Here is a 20,659-nt window from a genome sequence, read left to right on the forward strand (position 1 = left end):
GACCTATTATTACTATTTCTTATTTATTTATTTATTTATTTTTTTGAGACGGAGTCTGGCTCTGTCACCCAGGCTGGAGTGCAGTGGCGCGATCTCGGCTCACTGCAAGCTCCGCCTCCCGGGTTTACGCCATTCTCCTGTCTCAGCCTCCCGGGTAGCTGGGACTACAGGCGCCCGCCACCTCGCCCGGCTAGTTTTTTGTATTTTTTAGTAGAGACGGGGTTTCACCGTGTTAGCCAGGATGGTCTCGATCTCCTGACCTCGTGATCCGCCCGTCTCGGCCTCCCAAAGTGCTGGGATTACAGGCTTGAGCCACCGAGCCCGGCACTATTTCTTATTTTAAAAGGGCATTTAAGAGTTTGGTAATAAAGCCGTTTAGTAAAATGTATTAGCTTCTTTTGTATCCAAGATGCCATTCAGGTAGGTTTTTAGAATCGCTAGACTCTAAGGCTTTGGTTTCCAACCTGGATTTTGGATTGTAAAACATTATGATTGCTAAAGCAGTCTTTTGAGGCCATAGGAATAGCCGACTTCTCTCTTGATTCCAGTTTGGAGGGTATCAGTGGGTTCCCACATTGTTGCCTTCTTTTGTGTGTGTGTGTGTGTGTGTGTGAGAGACAGTCTTGCTCTGTTGTCCAGGGTGGAGTGCAGTGGCGCAATCTCGGCTCACTGCAACCTCCACCTCCTGGGTTCAAGCAGTTCTCGTGCCTCAGCCTCCTGAGTAGCTGGGATTACAGGCACACCCACCATGCCTGGCTAATTTTTGTATTTTGATTTTATTTTGAGACGGAGTCTTGTTCTGTCACCCATGCTGGAGTGCAGTGGTGTGATCTTGGCTCACTGCAACCTCTACCTCCCAGGTTCAAGCGATTCTGCTGCCGCAGCCTCCTGAGTAGCTGGGACTACAGGCGTGTGCCACCAGGCCCAGCTAATTTTTTGTGTTTTTATTTATTTATTTATTTATTTGAGATGGAATTTCGCTTTTATTGTCCAGGTTACAGTGCAATGGTGCAATCTTGGCTCACTGCAACCTCAGCCTCCCAGTTCAAGCGATTCTCCTGCCTCAGTCTCCCGAGTAGCTGGGATTACAGGCATCCACCACCACTCCCAGCTAATTTTTTGTATTTTTGGTAGGGACAGGATTTCACTATGTTGGCCAGGCTGGTGTCGAACTCCTGACCTCAGGTGACCCACCCGGCAGCCTTGGCCTCCCAAAGTGCTGGATTACAGGCATAAGCCACCGCACCTGGCCCTTTTTTATGTTTTTAGTAGAGGCAGGGTTTCACTATGTTGGCCAGGCTGGTCTCAAACTACTGGCCTCAAGTGATCTGCCCGCCTTGGCCTCCCAAAGTGCTGGGATTACAAGCGTGAGCCACTTTATCTGGTTATTTTCATTTTTAGTTTTTGTGGGTACATAGTAGGTGTATATATTTATGGGGTACATGAGAAAATCCAAAATATTTAAGAAAAAGTGATTGAAGCACTTTGTAAGTTGCACAAACACTAGTGAACACCCAAAGCACTTAATCAAAAGATCCAGGGATCAAACTATAGCATTATGAATTTTGAAAATGATTCATTTAATTAATTAATTTGTTTATTGACACAGGGTCTCCTTCTGCCACCCAAGCTGGAGTGCAGTGGCACAATCTCAGCTCACTGTAGCCTCGACTTCCTGGGCTCAAGTAATCCTACTTTAGCCTCCCTAGTAGCTGAGACCACAGGTGCCTGCCACCACGCCTGGCTAATTTTTTTATTTTTAGTAGAGGTGGGGTTTTGCCATGTTGCCCAGGCTGATCTTGAACTCCTGAGCTCAGGTCATCTGCCCACCTCAGCCTTCTAAGGTGCTGGGATTACAGGCATGAGCCACCGAACCTGATCGAAAATGATGTACTATTAGTATTACTAGTGTCCCAAACTTCCAAGACGTTTCTCAGATTCCCTTTATTCTCCTATTCCGTTTTCCAGCACGGGGCTAGGCACCAAGGGAAGCCTTCAGAAATAATTGTGCCTCGATGCAACTCCCAATTGTCGGAGTATCTGCCTCAGTCTTGTCCTCCTTCTGTGCCTATGCAGGCGGCCGGGAGAACAAGATGCCTATTCTCATTTCCAAGATCTTCAAGGGATTGGCAGCTGACCAGACAGAGGCTCTTTATGTGGGGGATGCCATCCTGTCCGTGAATGGGGAAGACTTGTCCTCTGCTACCCATGATGAGGCGGTGCAGGCCCTCAAGAAGACAGGCAAGGAGGTGGTGCTGGAGGGTAAGCACGGACGTTCCAGGGTCCAGACGGGCCGGGTGGACGTGTTCCACTGCTTCCCTACCTCCCCCAGGCCTCAAGAGGCCCCAGCCCAGCACTGGGGGCTGGGAGATGGGCAGGATTGAAAATAGAAACAGAACTTAGGGACCTGCCTGAAGACAGCGTGGGGTGGTGGAGGGAGAGCTGGCACAGAGCTAAGCAGACCTGGTTTGCATTTTCTGTCTTCCAGTCACTAGCTGTGTGGCCCTGGACAAGTCACTTCATTTCCCTGAGCCTTAGTTTCCTCATCTGTAAAACGGGGATGTAGCTCCTGCCTTTCTGGGTTGTTGCGACTAGGGCAAAAAGGTACATGGCAGAGTGTGCCAGCCCCTGAGTGACACAGGGAGAGAGGGGTGCAGACTGGGGAAGGGGCAGCTCAGATTATTTCCTTTGGGGCCTGGAGAGCTCTTGACTTCAGGTTCTTTTGGTTCCTGGACCTTAAAACCCTAAGACCCATCTTCCTTTGGGAGAAGCCTCAGCTTTTATTTTACTTTATTTTTTTTTGAGATGGAATCTTGCTCTGTTGTCCAGGCTGGAATACAGTGGCATGATCTTGGTTCATTGCAACCTCTGCCTTCTGGGTTCAAGTGATCCTCCTGCCTCAGCCTCCCAAGTAGCTGGGATTACAGGTGTGCATCACCATGCCCAGCTAATTTTTGTATTTTTGTAGAGACAGGGTTTTGCCATGTTGGCCAGGCTAGTCTTGAACTCCTGACCTAAGGTGATCCACCTGCCTTGGCCTCCCAAAGTGCTGGGATTACAGGCATGAGCTGCCACATCTGGAAGCCTTGGCTTTTATAGAGCAGGACATCAGATCCTTCCAGCGATGATCAGAGAGGAGTTTTGTGGTGGAACCTTGGTTGGATGACTTTCTCCACTCTTCCCTCACAGTGTGGTCTTGGGTGGGACACTTGCCCTCTGTGGGCCTCAGCTTCCCCATCAGTTGTTATAGGCCTCCTGCTGAGGTTGTCCCACGACCATCTTGTGCCATGTCTCTCAAGAGGTTTCTGCTTTGCTCAGCCCTTTCCTCAAACTCTGTCAGCTCTGGAAGCCAGTGGAGGCCTGAGGAATGTGTCTCTGGCTTATGGCCCAGAACAGACACACGGAGGTGGCGGGGGCTGATGGAGAATAACACGGCCAGAGAAGCTGCTGAGTTGAGTCCCAGGCCCAAATCCTGGTGGGTTGCCTTGGTTTCCCTAAAGGAGTGTCCAAGAGGCCACAGAAGCAAATAAGTTCTGAGTCCTTGATTGATCTTTGGCCTTCTTGTGGCCCCAGACCTCAATTCTCATTCGTTTTTGTTTTATTTTATATTTTAGGTATATCTATTTAAATGTCATGGATACATTTTTCTTTTTCTTGTTTTTTTTTTTTTATTTTTTGAGACAGGGTCTTGCTCTGTCACCAGGCTGGAGTACTGTAGTATGATCTTGGCTCAATGTACCCTCCACCCGCCGGGGCTCAAGCAATCCTCCCACCTCAACCTCCTGAGTAGCTGGGACTACAGATGCATGCCACCATGCCTGGCTAATTTTTTTTTTTTTTTTTTTTGAGGTGGCGTCTCACTCTGTCACCCAGGCTGGAGTACAGTGGCATGATCTCGGCTCACTGCAACCTCTGTTTCCCGGGTTCAAGCAATTTTTCTGCATCAACTTTCCAAGTAGCTGGGATTACAGGCGCCCATTACCATGCCCGGCTAATTTTTGTATTTTTAGTAGAGATGAGGTTTCACCATATTGGCCAGGCTGGTCTCAAACTCCTGAGCTTGTGATCCACCTGCCTTGGCTTCCCAAAGTGCTAGGATTACAGGCGTGAGCCATCGTGCCTGACTTTTTTTTTTTTTTCTTTTTGAGATGGAGTCTCACTCTGTTGCCCAGGTTGGAGTGCAGTGGCAAGATCTCAGCTCACTGCAACCTCCACCTCTCGGGTTCAAGCAATTCTTCTGCCTCAGCCTTCCGAGTAGCTGGGACTATACAGGTGCATGCCACCATGCCCAGCTAATTTTTGTGTGGGTGTTTTTAGTAGAGACAGGGTTTCACCATACTGGCCAGGCTGGTCTCGAACTCCTGACCTCGTGATTTGCCTGCCTTGGCCTCCCAAAGTTCTGGGATTACAGGCGTAAGCCACTGCACCCAGCCAATTTTTTGTAGAGACAGGGTTTCACCATGTTGCCCGGGCTGGTGTCTAACTCCTGGGCTTAAGGGATCCTCCCACCTAAGTCTCCCAAAGTGCTGGGATTGCCGGCCACAGTGCCCAGTCTAGATGCATTTTTTTGATACTTCAAAAAAGCTGACTATAGAGTGTTGGTCTTAAAAGCTTAAGTGTATCAGTCATATTTTAATGGCAAAGTTAAATAATAGAATCTCATATAAATGATATGGATATAGGAGACTTTCCCCACATGCCTCATTACTTTGATATTTATAGTCAGCAATGCGGTTTGAAACCACTGACATTCATTGAAATGTCATATTTTAGTTGACTTGTAAGCTCTTTTAGCTTCTATTGTTTGAAAGTTTAGTCTATGGTAAAATTTCTGCTATAGACACAATTCAAATCCACATCCACACGGAGGTCCCCTCACCTCCTCATCTTTATTTTTTATTTTTATTTATTTATTCATTTTTGAGACGGAGTCTCGCTCTGTCACCCAGGCGGGAGTGCAGTGGCAGGATCTCGGCTCACTGCAAGCTCCGCCTCCCAGGTTCACATCATTCTTCAGCCTCCTGAGTAGCTGGGACTACAGGCGCCTGCCATCATGCCTGGCTGATTTTTTGTATTTTTAGTAGAGACGGGGTTTCACTGTGTTAGCCAGGATGGTCTTGATCTTCTGACCTGATGATCCACCCGCCTTGGCCTCCCAAAGTGCGGGGTTTACAGGCGTGAGCCACCATGCCCGGCCCACCTCCTCATCTTTAGATTAAGAATGTATCTATCTGGGTTCCCATGTATGTTGTTTTGAGAGGGTAGTATCCGTAAATGTGTGACCTTGAAGCATCTTCTGACTTTAGGAGCGAATACTCAAGCCTTCCCTCTAACTCATGTCATCCATTCCTCCTCAGTAAGCCAAGAAACTTTCATGGACACCTACTGTGTGCCTGGTGTGTACATTAGTCAGAAGCTAAACACACCCAGGGCCTCTCCTGAAGGAGCTCACCATGTGGTAGGGGAGACAAAACATAAACACTGTCTCCTCTATACAAACTGTTTTTTTCTTGAGACAGCGTCTCACTCTGTTGCCCAGGCTAGAGTGTAGTAGTGCAGTCTCAGCTTACTGCAACCTCCTTCTCCCAAGTTCAAGCGATTCTCTGCCTCAGTCCTGTAGCTGGGATTATAGGCGTGTGCCACCATGGCTCAGTTAATTTTTGTATTTTTAGTAGAGACAGGGTTTCAACATGTTGGCCAGGCTGGTCTCGAACTCCCAGCCTCCGGTGATCCAGCCGCCTGGGCCTCCCAAGGTGCTGGGATTACAGACATGAGCCACCATGCCTGGCCTAAAGAAACTCTTTAAAAGCCAGTGGCTAGGTGCGGTGACTCATGCCTGTAATCCCAGCACTTTGGGAGGCCGAGGCGGGCAGATCACCTGAGGCCAGGAGTTTGAGACCAGCTTGGCTAACATGGCGAAACCTCGTCTCTACTAAAAACACAAAAATTAGCTGGACCACGGTGGCACACGCCTGTAATCCCGGCTACTCAGGAGGTTGAGGTAGGAAAATCGCTTGAACACGGGAGGTGGAGGTTGCAGTGAACTGTGATTGTGCCACTGCACTCCAGGCTGGGCCACAAGAGCAAGACTACATCTCAAAAAAAAAAAAAAAAAAAAAAAAAAGCTGGTGCCTGAAATCCTGTCTGCTCTTGCAATAAATCTCTGGCCTTGGGTAAGACCCTTGCCTTCTAGGGACCTCAGTTTTCCTATTGAAGTTAGGCTAGATCAGAGGTGATCAATAGCTTTTATTTAGAGTGTCAGCTTCAGGCAGGTGTGGTGGCTCACGCCTGTAATCCCAACACTTTGGGAGGCTCAGGTGGGCAGATCACTTGAGCCCAGGAGTTCCAGACCAGCTTGCGCAACACAGTGAGATTTCATCTCTGTAGGAAAAAAAAAAACAGTGTAAGTGTCAGCTCCACTGGTAGTTCTGTAAGTTCCATATTTGGAAGGATTGGGAGGCTTTGTCTGGGCTCAGCAGAAAGGAGCTGGAATTGATTAGCAATGTCTACTATAGATGCAATAGAGAACTAACATGTGTACCACCCCAGGACTGAGGGGTCCCTGCTCTTATATTCTCTGAGATGTTTCATAGGACAAGATCATTCCTTGGTGAACCCTGCCTATGGCCTGGGTAAGAGGAAGAAGGGTGTGGCCTTCATGTTTTTCCCCACTTTTCCTTAGGTGAAGTCTTTTTCGACCTATTCTCCTGGCCCAAGGTCTCGTGGAAGGAGGTCATTCCACTCAAGATAGCACAAAGAGGGGAAGAGGAGTGGTGGAAGGCACTTGAGTCAGGAATCTCTGAATGGCAAGAGTGATCAGAGAAGTTTGAAGGATAGGAGGATGCTGGGCTGTGGCTGCTCCTTGAGACTTTGGGGAGTGGAGAAGGTCCGGGCCTGGCAGTTGCACCAGTCTGGAGCAGCCAGGGTTCCTGGGACCCTCTCTGGGTCTAGGTTCCCCGGGAGCCCAATCACTGGCCACATTGTTCAGCGTTTCCCTACTCACATCCCATTATTGAGGCTGCCTCCAAGCGGCCATGGAAGGATGGGCTTTGGATGTGAACTTGGCCAAGCAGCTGGATATTCTTCCAGCTCAGTGGGTAGTGAATCCCCTGAGAATGTCCTGGGAGAACAAGCATTACTGGCAAACTCCTGGTGTCAGCTAGAGGGCCTTACTTCCCTGGCCTAAGCTGGGGGCTCAGCTGAGCCTCAGCAACCCCAATCTGCCTCCTAGAACATTTCTTCTGCTAGGTCAGGGGTTTGTAGGAATGTCCTGATCCTGTTCTCAGCCAGAAGGTTGTGTTTGTGACCACAGGCTGGGCCCAAGCTGGCAGCCAACATGTGTCTGTCTGCTGCTTAGAGAGGCCCATTGTGTGTGCAGACCTCAAGCCAGGGCCAGCCTGGGCCCTTGGAGACCAGGCCTGGGGGAAGAGGGAGGGACAGCTTCAAGGAAAACATCCTTCCCTCCTCCCATTCCAGTGTGGCTGGCAAGACTGTGACAACAGTGAGCCTGTCATGCATTAAAAACAGTATTGGCTGGGCGCGGTGGCTCATGCCTGTATCCTAGCACTTTGGGAGGCCGACGCAGGTGGATCACCTGAGGTCAGGAGTTAAAGACTAGCCTAGGCAACATGGTGAAACCCCGTCTCTACTAATAATATACAAAAATTAGCTGAGCATGGTGGCATGCACTTGTAATCCCAGCTACTCAGGAGACTGAGGTAGGAGAATTGCTTGAATCTGGGAGGTGGAGGTTGCAGTGAGCCAAGATCGAACTATTGCACTCCAGACTGGGCGACAAGAGCAAAACTCCGTCTCAAAAAAACAAAACCAAACCAACAAAACCCAAGAAAATAATACTGAGGCCAGGCACAGTGGCTCACGCCTATAATCCCAGCACTTTGGGAGGCTGAGGCGGGTGGATCACCTGAGGTCAGGAGTTCGAGACCAGCTTGACCAACATGGTGAAACCCTGTCTCTACTAAAAATATAAAAATTAGCTGAGTGTGGTGGCGGGCGCCTGTAATCCCAGCTACTCAGGAGGCTGAGACAGGAGAATCACTTGAACCCAGGAGGTGCAGGTCGCAGTGAGCCAAGATTGCACCACTGCATTCCAACCTGGGTGACAGGGCGAGTGTCTATCTAAAAAAAAAAAAAAAAAATTAATAAAGTGAATTTTAGTGCTTTATACAAAGTAAGGAAGGTATAGCCCTCATAGAAATCAGGCTTTTATTTATTTATTTAGGATCTCACTCTGTTGCCCAGCCTGTAGCACAGTGGTGTGATTGCAGCTCACTGCAGCCTCAACTCCTGGGCTCAAGCAATCCTCCTATCTCAGCCTCTCAAGTAGCTGGGACCACAGGCATATGCTACCACGCCTGCCTAATTAAAAAAAATTAATAGAAGCAGGGTCTCCCTGTGTTGCCCAGGCTGGTCTTTAACTCCTGGGCTCCAGCAGTCCTCCCAAAGTGCTGGGGTTACAGGCATGAGCCACTGTGCCTGATCCTGTTATTGTTTTCTTTAGTAAACTGGAAGCTGTTTGAGGGCAGGAACCATGTGTAGCTTGTCTCTGAGCCCCCAGGTCTGGCACTGAGTCCACCACACATTAGATCTTGGTGAGTGTTTGGAGACTGATCAGTGAGGTCTATCTTGGACCCTTTCTACTTTACCTTTCACCTTTTCAATTGCTGTTGACTTTCCTAAATGTTTAAGATGGGACTTGAGAATCATGCTGAGCTTGACTGACTCTTGAGCTTTTCTGAGTCCTCAGAACTCTGAGGCCAGCTCCCTACTGACTCTTCCCAGGAAGATGGCCACTGCCAGATGTACTGCCTTTGATCTGGTTTGATGCATCACCATTGTCAAAAGCGGATGTCATTCATGGATGTAGCTAATTTGGGGCCACCCTGTTCAACTTAGCTGAGTCATGCTGTGCCCCAGAGATGCTGGAGGGACCCCTGTCCCAGGAAGAGGGCATGAATGGAGCTCCTGTTCAGTTCTCCCATGGCCGCAGAGACCTGTTGTTCTAACCATTGTTCTCAAGGAAAAGTTTACTTGGCTGTGCACACACATAGCTTTGGACCATGTGACTCCCCACAGACAAAACTTGGATTAATCCAGCCCTGGCCTGTTCCCCGGACCTTGATTAAAATGCCTTGTGGGGCTCTGGAGGCAGGTTCTGGCCCTGATGAGCTGTGTGACCCTGGCTGCTCCTGGTGGTGGAGGAAATAATAGTGATAATAATCAGGATGGTAGCGTCTGCTGCTTATTGAGCACCCACACTGTGCTCAACAACATGAGCACCTACCATGCTAAGTGACTTCCCTATGTTTGTTTTTTTCTTTGAGATGGAGTCTTGCTCCGTTGCCTAGGCTAGAGTACAGTGGCACGATCTCAGCTCACTGCAACCTCTGCCTCCTGGGTTCAAGTGATTCTCCTATTTCAGCCTCCCGAGTAGCTGGGACTACAGGCGCGTGGCGCCACGCCCAGCTAATTTTTTGTATTTTTAAGAGAGAGAGGGTTTTACCATGTAGGCCAGGCTGGTCTCACCTGGCTAATTTTTGTATTCTTAGTAGAGACAAGGTCTCATCATGTTAACCAGGCTAGTCTCAAATTCCTGACCTCAGGTGATCTGCCCTCCACGGCTTTCCAAAGTGCTGGGATTATAGGTGTGAGCCGCTGCACCCAGTGAAAACTTATATTTTTAAATACTTACCTGCACTACAGGTTATGTCACCTCTCTGAGACTCAGTTTATTCACCCTTATTAAATAAAGATACTATGGCTGGGTGCAGTGGCTCACACCTGTAATCCCAGCACTTTGGGAGGCTGAGGCAGGTGGATCACCTGAGGTCAGGAGTTCAAGACCAGCCTGGTCAACATGGTGAAACCCCGTCTCTACTAAAAATACAAAATTTAGCATGTGCCTATAGTCCCAGCTACTCAGGAGGCTGAGGCAGGGGAATCACCTGAGCCCAGGAGGTGGAGGTTGTGGTGAGCTGAGATCACTCCATAGCACTCCAGCCTGGGCGACAGAGTGAGACTCCGTCTCAAAAAAAAAAAAAAGTAATAAAAATAGACATAAATGAGGACATTAATTCATCTCATCAAATTGGTGAAATTAGGTGAAGGTGTGTTTGAAAGAGTTGAGCTTGGCCCCAATATATAGTGGGTGCTCAATAAGTACTGCTTTCTCCCATTATTAAGATTCTGGAACCCTGAATCTAGGCTTCTGAGTTGATATGAGCATTATCTCTGAACCCTGGCTTGTATGGCTTGGTATGTGTGGTATATTTTTGAAAAATAAACTAGATTTTTTAGAAAATTTAAAAAGTAGGCCGGGCGCGGTGGCTCACACCTGTAATCCCAGCACTTTGGGAGGCCAAGGCGGGTGGATCACAAGGTCAGGAGATTGAGACCGTCTTGGCGAACACGGTGAAACCCCGTCTCTACTAAAAATACAAAAAAATTAGCCGGCCGTGGTGGTGGGCGCCTGTAGTCCCAGCTTCTAGGGAGGCTGAGGCAGGAGAATGGCGTGAACCCGGGAGGCGGAGCTTGCAGTGAGCCAAGATCATGCCACTGCACTCCAGCCTGGGCGACAGAGCGAGACTCCGTCTCAATTAAAAAAAAAAAAAAAAAGGAAAAGAAAATTTAAAAAGTAACACATACTCATTCAAAAATATCCAGCTTAGGCCGGGCGCGGTGGCTCAAGCCTGTAATCCCAGCACTTTGGGAGGCCGAGACGGGCGGATCACGAGGCCAGGAGATCGAGAGACGATCCCGGCTAACACGGTGAAACCCCGTCTCTACTAAAAAATACAAAAAAACTAGCCGGGCGAGGTGGCGGGCGCCTGTAGTCCCAGCTACTCGGGAGGCTGAGGCAGGAGAACGGCGTAAACCCGGGAGGCGGAGCTTGCAGTGAGCTGAGATCCGGCCACTGCACTCCAGCCTGGGTGACAGAGCCAGACTCCGTCTCAAAAAAAAAAAAAAAAAAAAAAAAAAAAAAAAAAAATCCAGCTTAGCCTGAGCAACATAGTAAAACCCTGTCTCTCCAAAAAAAAAATTACAAAAGTTTGCCAGGCATGGTGGCACATTCCTGTAGTTGCAGCTACTTGGGATGCCGAGGCTGAAGGATCATTTGAGCCCAGGATGTGGAGGATGGAGTGAGCTGTGATTGTGCCATTGCACTCCAAGCTGGGTGACAGAGTGAGACCCTGTCTTGAAAAAAAAAAAAGTGGCTCATGCTTGTAATTACAGCACTTTGAGAGGCTGAGGTGGGAGGATCCCTTGAGACCAGGAGTTCGAGACTAGCCTAGGCAACATGGCAAGACCTCATCGCTACAATTTTTTGTTTTGTTTTGTTTTTTTGAGATGGAGTTTTGCTCTTGTTGGCCAGGCTGGAGTGCAATGGTGTGATCTCGGCTCACTGCAATCTCCACCTCCTGGGTTCAAACGATTCTCCTGCCTCAGCCTCCTGAGTAGCTGGGATTACAGGTGCACACCAACATGTCTGGCTAATTTTTGTATAGTAGAGATGGGGTTTCGCCACTCCTGACCTCAGGTGATTTACCCGCCTCGGCCTCCCAAAGTGCTAGGATTACAGGCATGAGCCACTGTGCCTGGCCCAATTTTTTTTTTTTTTTTTTTTGAGATGGAGTCTTGCTCTGTCGCCCAGGCTGGAGTGCAGTGGCATGATCTTGGCTCACTGCAAGCTCCGCCTCCCGGGTTCACGCCATTCTCCTGCCTCAGCCTCCCGAGTAGCTGGGACTACAGGCGCCCACCGCCTCGCCCGGCTAGTTTTTTGTATTTTTTAGTAAAGACGGGGTTTCACCGTGTTAGTCAGGATGGTCTCGATCTCCTGACCTCGTGATCCGCCCGTCTCGGCCTCCCAAAGTGCTGGGATTACAGGCTTGAGCCACCGCGCCCGGCCTTTTTTCTTTTTTTTTTTTAAGTGGAGTCTCACTCTGTTACCCAGGCTGGAGTGCAATGGTTCTATCTCAGCTCACTGAAACTTCCACCTCCTGGGTTCAAGTGATTTTCCTGCCTCATCTTCCCAAGCAGCTGGGATCACAGGCATGTGCCACCATGCCTGGCTGATTTTTGTATATAGTAGAGATGGGGTTTCACCATGTTGGCCAGGCTGGTCTCAAACTCCTGACCTCAGGTGATCTGCCTAAGGACTCCCAAAGTGCTGGGATTACAGGCATAAGTCACTGTGCCCAGCCTACAAAATTTTTTTTTTTTTTTGAGATCGAGTCTTGCTTTGTTGTCCAGGTTGGAGTGCAGTGGCATGATCTTGGCTCATTGCAACCTTTGCCTCCCAGGTTCAAGCAGTTTTCCTGCCTCAGCCTCCCAAGTAGCTGGGATTACAGGTGCCGGCCACCACACCTGGCTAATTTTTGTATTTTTAGTAGGGACAGGGTTTCACCGTCTTGGTCAGGCTGGTTTCAAACTCCTGACTTCAAGCAATCCAGCTGCCTTGGCCTCCCAGAGTGCTGGGATTAAAGGCATGAGCCACTGCGCCTGGCCAAAGATTTTTTAAAAAATTAGCTGGGCATAGTGTTGTGCACCTGTAGTCCCAGCTTTCAGGAGGCTGGGTAGGAGGATTGCTTGAGCCCAGGAGTTCAAGGCTGTACCCAAACTACGATTATGCCACTGTACTCTAATCTGGGCGACAGAGCAAGACACTGTCTTTAAAAAAAAAATTACCAACAACAGGAGAGTGTAAAGGGATCATCTTATAGAGATAACCAGTGTTGATACTTTCACACATTTTCTTCCAGAAAGTTTCCATGGCCGGGCGCGGTGGCTCAAGCCTGTAATCCCAGCACTTTGGGAGGCCGAGGCGGGCGGATCACGAGGTCAGGAGATCGAGACCATCCTGGCTAACACGGTGAAACCCCGTCTCTACTAAAAATACAAAAAACTAGCCGGGCAAGGTGGCGGGCGCCTGTAGTCCCAGCTACTCGGGAGGCTGAGGCAGGAGAATGGTGTAAACCCGGGAGGCGGAGCTTGCAGTGAGCTGAGATCCGGCCACTGCACTCCAGCCTGGGTGACAGAGCCAGACTCCGTCTCAAAAAAAAAAAAAAAAAAAGAAAGTTTCCATATTTGTTTTTATCACGTAATAAGTTGAGAACATGTAAGTCTTTTTCATTTTCAAAATATTTTAAATATTTTTTATTTTATAATTTTTTTGAGACAGTGTCTCGTTCTGTTGCCCAGGTTGGAGTGCAGTGGCACAATCATTGCTCACTGCAGCCTCGACCTCCTAGATTCAAGTGATCCTCCCATCTCAGCCTCCTGAGTAGCTGGGACTACAGGTGCATACCACCACATCCAGCTAAATTTTTGTGCTTTTTGTGGAGATGGGATTTCACCATGTTGCCCAGGCTGGTCTTAAACTACTGAGCTCAGTTGCTCTGCCACCATCGGTCTCCCAAAGTGCTGGGATTACACGTGTGAGCCATTGTGCCCGGCCCCTCATTCTTGTTAATGGTCATGTAATATCCTATTACTGGGCTGGAGGACTACACATCTGTAGTCCTATTTACTCCTGAGGCTGAGGTTGGAGGATTGTTTGAGGCCAGGAATTCGAGAGTGGAGTGCACTATGATGCACCTGTGAACAGCTGCTGCACTCCAGCTTGGACAATATAGCAAGATCTCATGTCTACAAATTAAAAAAAAAAAAAAATCCTGCCGGGCACGGTGGCTAACGTCTGTAATCCCAGCACTTTGGGAGGCCAAGGTGGGCAGATCACGAGGCCAGGAGATCGAGACCATCCTGGCTAACACGGTGAAACCCCATCTCTACTAAAAATACAAAAAATTAGCCAGGCTTGGTGGTGGGCGCCTGTGGTCCCAGCTACTCGGGAGGCTGAGGCAGGAGAATGGCGTGAACCCAGGAGGCGGAGCTTGCAGTGAGCCGAGATCACACCACTGCACTCCAGCCTGGGTGACAGCGAGACTCCATCTCAAAAAAAAAAAAAAAAAAAAATCCCATGGATTTGTTCATTAATGTAACACATATTTACTGAGCCCTTGCTCTGTGCCAGGACTGAATGCAGGCACCAGGGATATAGCCATGAACAAGACTGAGTAGTGTCTGCCAGTCGGGGAGTTCACATCTTGTTTTTAGCAGCCCCTACTCACGAATATTCAAGTTGTCCCTAGCCTCTTGCAGGATAGACAATAGTGCTATGAGCCTTCTGTGCACCTGTGAGCACTTATCTGAAGGGTGGTTCCTGGAAGGGTTGCTGTTAGGTCAAAAGGGTCACATGCTTTTGGGATCTTGTATAGGTCGTAACCCCTGTAGTACTCAAGGGTGTGGTAAATTGAGATTTTATCCCCCAAAGTGTGGCAACCCCTGGGCTCTGCTGGTCATCCCTGTTATAGGGCCTGCCAGAGTCTAGGAACTATTTATAGTTCAGCCTTGCTAGACCAGCAAGACCTTAAAGGTCATCCCTTCCAGGGCCTGCCGGAATCCCAAGTCCTCTTGACACCATCCCGGGTGGATGGGTGGGCAGCTGGAACTTGAATCCTCAAGTTCAAGTTGAGGGCTGACATGTCAGTGCCCATTATATAGGCAAAGAAACTGAGGCTCAGAGAGACCTTGCCTCATGCAAGTGATAGTACGGGGCCTGGATTCAGATCCTCGTCTGTCTGTCACCACATTACATGCCTAGCCCCTTATACTGTCACACTAGCAACAGCGGCAGAAATCATAACCACACTGCTGTTTCCGGACAGTCCTGTTCTATGCCAGGCAGGAGAAGGTGCTTTACAGGTATTGAATCTTTCACTTATTTATTTTTAAATTGGCTTTTTTTTTTGAGACAGGGTTTCTCTCTGTCATCCAGGCTAGAGTGCAGTGGCACGATCACAGCTCACTTTAGCCTCAACCTCCTGGGCTCAAGTGATCGTCCCACCTCAGCCTCCTGAGTAGCCGGGATTACAGGTGTGCACCACCACACCTGGCTAATTTTGTGTATTTTTGGTAGAGACGGTGTTTTGCCATGTTGGCCAGGCTGCTCTTGAACTTCTGGGCTCAAGCGATCCTCCTGCCTTGGATTCCCAAAGTGCTCACAGGTGTGAGCCACTGAGCCCAGACGAATCTTTTTGTTTTTGTTTTTGTTTGTTTGTTTGAGATGTCTGTCACCCAGGCTGGAGTGCAGTGTCGCAATCCTGGCTCACTGCAAACTCTGCCTCCCGGGTTCGAGTGATTCTCCTGCCTCAGCCTCCCAAGTAGTTGGGATTACAGGCGTCTGCCACCATGCCTAATTTTTGAATTTTTAGGAGAGACGAGGTTTCATCATGTTGGCCAGGCTGGTCTTGAACTCCTGGCCTCAAGAGATCCACCTGCCTCGGCCTCCCAAAGTGCTGGGATTACAGGCGTGAGCCACTGCGCCCAGCCTCCAGCTGGATCTTTTTTTTTTTTTTTTTTTTTTGAGATGGAGTCTCGCTCTGTCACCCAGGCTGGAGTGCAGTGGTGCGATCTTGGCTCACTGCGACCTCTGCCTACTGAGTTCAAGCAATTCTCCTGCCTCAGCCTCCCAAGTAGCTGGGATTACAGGCATGTGCCACCACACCTGGCTAATTGTTTTTGTAATTTTTTTTTTTTTTTTGAGACGGAGTCTCGCTCTGTCACCCAGGCTGGAGTGCAGTGGCCGGATCTCGGCTCACTGCAAACTCCGCCTCCCGGGTTCACGCCATTCTCCTGCCTCAGCCTCCCGAGTAGCTGGGACTATAGGCGCCTGCCACCTCGCCCGGCTAGTTTTTTGTATTTTTTAGTAGAGACAGGGTTTCACCGTGTTAGCCAGGATGGTCTCGATCTCCTGACCTCGTGATCCGCACGTCTCGGCCTCCCAAAGTGCTGGGATTACAGGCGTGAGCCACCGCGCCTGGTCTGTTTTTGTATTTTTCGTAGAGATGGGGTTTTGCCATGTTAGCCAGGCTGGTCTCAAACTCCTGACCTCAGGTGATCTGCTTGCTTTGGCCTCCCGAAGTGTTGGGAATATAGGCATGAGCCACTGCACCTGGCCGTCAGGTACTATTCTTGATGGTGAGGATACCCTAGTGAACTGGAAAACAGGGCAGCCCCTGCTATCAGGGAACTGACATTCTGGTTAGGGGAGAAAGGCCATGGGCTAGTAAACAATGGCTCTGTCATCTAATTTCAAGCAGGGGTAAGTAAATGACCACACACTGAACAGACAAGGAACAGCTTGAGCTTGGAGGACAGGCTTCCCTTCAGCCAGGACATTGAGTCACAGACATTTATTAAGCACTGGGATAAGTACTGGAGATCCTGTTGCCCAAACACATGTGTTCCCTTCTCTCAGCAACGCATATGTGACCCCCAGTCCACTTACACTGGGCTGGGTGAGTGATCCTGCCCTGTTTCTCTTCCGTGTGTTTCCAGTGGAATCTATTCCTGGCTCTTTGGGGCCAGGGCCAGATCCTGGCTTCCCTCCTTGGCAGACCTGGAGGTCCCTGGAAATTGGGGCCTCTGTTTGTAGGTGCCTCAGCTTCCCTGAGGAGGAAGGGCCCATGTGTCACTGCTTATTGGGTTCCCAGGTCAGAGGCTTGGCTGGGGAGGACGGGGGCACTGGCTAGGCCTATCTTTGGAGTCTCAAGAATGCTGGCCACAGGGCTGTGGTTGTGCCCTCAGCTCTCTAGGCCACAGGCTTTGGCAGCCCCACCCTGCCTTGTCGGGTGACTCAGGCAGAAATCAGAGAGGGGAGGAGGCCTCAGAGTTGGGCTATTTATGGCCACACTCTGGGGCCCCCAGGACCCCACCCCCACTCTGGGACAGGCCACTTGTTTTGTGAAATGCAAGCCCTGATTCTGGCATCAGCTGGTATGCTGTCCATTTATAGCATGTTCCTGTGGGAAAGGAGGGGGACCCAGGTCTGGGATGGCTGGGTGAGCAGGGGATCTAGCAGTTTCTCTGGCTTCAAAGTTGACAAATGTTCATTTGCTGAGCATGTAGTGTATGAGATCTCTGCTGGATTCTGGGGACACAGAGAAGAGTCAGACCAGGTCCCTGCCCTCAAAGTGCTCTCAGTCTAGTTGGGGACACAGACCCCACATAGACAATCACAGGGGAGTGAAGCGTAGGGGACTGCAGAGGTGATGGGTATGATGAATCCAGACTGGGCATCTGGGAAGGCTTCCTAGAGGAGGTGACCTGTGAGCTGGGCCTGGATCTCCTGGGCTATGGCACCTCTTACCTCCTGCTAAATTAGCCTGTCCTGCCCTGGCATTCATTTTTTTCATTCACAGAACACTGACTCTGGGTTCGTTTGTTTGAAACAGGGTCTTGCTTTGTCATGCAGGCTGGAGTGCAGTGGTGTGATCAAGGCTGAATACAGCTTCAACCTGGGCTCAAGCAAGCCTCCCACCTCAGCCTCCTACCTCACCCTCCCAAGTACCTAGGACTGCAGATGCACACCACCATGCCCAGCGAGTTTTTTGTATTTTTGGTAGAGATGGGGTTTTGCCATGTTGCCCAGGCTGCTCTCAAACTCCTAGGCTCAAGTGATCTGCCTGCCTCGGCCTCCGCAAGTGCTGGGATTACAGGCGTAAGCTACTACCTGGCCAACTCTGAGTTCGAAGAGCAAGCCCAGTTTCTTTCTTTCTTTTTTTTTGAGACGGAGTCTTGCTCTGTCGCCTAGGCTGGAGTGCAATGGCACGATCTCGGCTCACTGCAACCTCCACCTCCTGGGCTCAAGCGATTCTCCTGCCTCAGCCACCTGAGTAGCTGGGACTATAGGCGCATGCCACCATGCCCGGCTAATTTTTGTATTTTTAGTAGAGACGAGGTTTCACCACTTTGGCCAAGATGGTCTCAATCTGCTGACCTCGTGATCCACCCGCCTCGGCCTCCCAAGTGCTGGGATTACAGGTGTGAGGCACCGCGCCTGGCCATTTCTTTTAGGAGTTCCCAGTTTTGTGGAGGAGACAACCCCAACACACAGAATCAGAGACCTAGGAAGTGTGGGCAAGGAAGGCTGATAAGTGAGAAACACCCATTTCTTGAGTCCTTAATACTCACCACATGCCTTACAACATTTTATTTAATCCTGACATCTCTCTGAGGTAGACTTTTTTTTTTTTTTTTGAAACAGGGTCTCACTCTATTGCCCAGGCTGGAGTGCAGTGGCGTAATCTTGGCTTACTGTAACCTCTGCCTCCTGGGCTCAAGCAATCCTCCCACCTCAGCTTCCTGAGTAGCTGAGACTACAGGCGCACACTACCATGCCTGGCTAATTTTTTGTATTTTTGGTAGAGACAAGGTTTTGCTATGTTGCCTAGGCTGGTCTTGAACTCCTGGGCTCGAGCAGTCTGCCTGCCTCGGGCTCCCAAAGTGCTGGGATTACAGGCGTGGGCCACCATGTCTGGCTGTAGTTATTCATCTTTTATTTTTATTACTTTTTATTTTTATTATTATTATTTTTTTGAGATGGAGTTTCGCTCTTGTTGCCCAGGCTGGAGTGCAATGGCACAATCTCGGTTCACTGCAGCCTCTGCCTCCTGGGTTTAAGCAATTCTCTTGCCTCAGCCTCCTGAGTAGCTGGGATTACAGGTGCGTGCCACCACGGCCCGGCTAATTTTTGTGTTTTTAGTAGAGACGGGGTTTTGCCGTGTTGGCCAGGCTGGTCTTGAACTCCCAGCCTCAGGTGATCTGCCCGCCTCGGCCTCCCAAAGTGCTGGGATTACAGGCGTAAGCCACTGTGCCCAGCCCTATTCATCTTTTATTGACTAGCACATTGAGGCCCAGAGAGGTGAATGACCTTGTCCATGGTTACACAGCTAGACAGTGCTAGAGCTGGAATTCAAATCCAAGAGCATCTGACTCCAGAGGGAACTGCATTTTCTTTCTTTTCTTTTCTTTTCTTTTTAATTTTCTCTCTCTCTCTCTTTTTTTTTTTTTTTTTTTTTTTGAGACAGGATATCACTCTGTTACCCAGACTGGAGTGCAGTGGCATAATCATGGCTTGTTGCAACCTCTGCCTCCTGGGCTCAAGCGATCCTCCTGCCACAGCCTCTTGAGTAGCTGGGATCACAGGTGTGTGTCACCACACCTGGCTAATTTTTTTTTAAAATTGTACTTACTTCCTTTTTTTTTTTTTTTTTTTTTTTTTTTGAGATGGGGTCTCTCTCTGTCCCTCAGGCTGGAGTGCAGTGGCGCGATCTTGGCTCACTGGAACCTCCGCCTCCTGTGTTCAAGCAATTCTCCTGCCTCAGCTTCCCAAGTAGCTGGGATTACAGGTGCCCACCACCATGCCCAGCTAATTTTTTTCTGTATTTTTAATAAGGACGGGGTTTCCGCATGTTGGCCAGGTTCATCTCAAACTCCTGAACTCAAGCAATCCACCCACTGTGGCCTCCCAAAGTGCTGGGATTATAGACGTGAGACACCGCGCAAGGCCGGGAACTGCATTCAATAGTGTGGAAGTTTGGAAGCTCATATAGCCTCTGAGTAGTTAGTATGATTGGACTAGAGGGTGAGATGAGGGATATGGCAAGAAGTGAAGCCAGGGAGGAGGACAGGACCTATGGGCAGGGCCTACATCCTAGATGGTGTTGAAGTTAGGCGAAGGGTGCACGGGAGCCAGAGCAGGGCTTTGAGCAGGGGAGGGATGTGGCCGCTTGTAGCAAGGAGATGTAGCAGTTGCATCACTGGGGGCTGTATTTGTCGGGATGCTTTTGACTGCAAGTAACAGGAACCCAATTCAATGAGGTTTAAACATAGAAGAAAATGTGTTATCTTTCAGAACATCTTGAGGCAGCATGGCTCCAGGGAAGATTAATTTAGGGGCTCATGGTATCATCGAAAACTCAGGTCTCTCCATCTTTCTGCTTCACCATCTTCAATGTGTGGACCCCAACCTTTATGGTCAAAAAGTAGGCCAGGCACAGTGGCTCACGCCTGTAATCCCAGCACTTTTGGAGGCCGAGGCCGGCAGAGCACCTGAGGTCAGGAGTTCAAGACCAGTCTGGCCAATATGGCGAAACCCCATCTCTACTAAAAATACAAAAATTAGCTGGGTGTGGTGGTACGCACCTATAATCCCAGCTACTTGGGAGGTTGAGGCAGGAGAATTGCTTGAACCTGGGAGGCAGAGGTTGCAGTGAGCAAATATTGCACCACTGCACTCCAGCCTGGGCGACAGAGCGAGACTCTGTCTCAAAAAAAAAAAAAAAGAAAAAAAAAGTAGCTGTCGTTGTGTTAGTACCAAGCTCCCTCCTAGCAACTTTGAAAGGTGAAAGGAGGAGAAAAGGAAGGCAGTGTTTTTTTCATCACATCTCATTGGCCAGAACTGTATTGTTTGCCCCTTTCTAAACCAATCCCAAGCAAGAAGGATGAAATGATCATGATTAGATTTGACCAATCAAGGTTCTCCCTCTAAGCTGGGGAGAAGCTGAGCCTCTAGGACTCAGGCTTCTCTTAGCAAAGGAAAAAGAGGGGAGATGGTTTTTGGCTGTCAAGTAGGCTGTGACATGTCCCACTTCCGCTGCCCTTTGAGACACAATCCAATAGTCAGTCGTGGGGTAAGTCGTTGCTGCAGTGATAAGTCATTTGAGTCCTAGTCCCCAAAAGTCAGACCTAGGTTTGCTTCTTCCAAAAAAACCTGGCCCTGCTTTCTTTCAACATTGCT

General features: G+C 49.3%; 1 protein-coding gene across 2 annotated transcripts in view; it reads left to right on the top strand.

Moving 5' to 3' along the window:
* The window catches only part of LOC105496215 (syntrophin alpha 1), a 35,533-nt gene that overhangs the window by 2,775 nt on the left and 12,099 nt on the right, over positions 1-20,659 (top strand). For both annotated transcript variants that reach the window (XM_011766402.2, XM_011766401.2), the window contains exon 2: positions 2,077-2,262. In XM_011766402.2, the coding sequence (XP_011764704.1) occupies positions 2,077-2,262 (186 nt within the window). The remainder of the gene's footprint in view (positions 1-2,076; positions 2,263-20,659) is intronic.

This window comes from Macaca nemestrina, chromosome 15 (genome assembly GCF_043159975.1).
Source record: "Macaca nemestrina isolate mMacNem1 chromosome 15, mMacNem.hap1, whole genome shotgun sequence".
In the NCBI taxonomy this organism is placed as follows: Eukaryota; Metazoa; Chordata; class Mammalia; order Primates; family Cercopithecidae; genus Macaca; species Macaca nemestrina.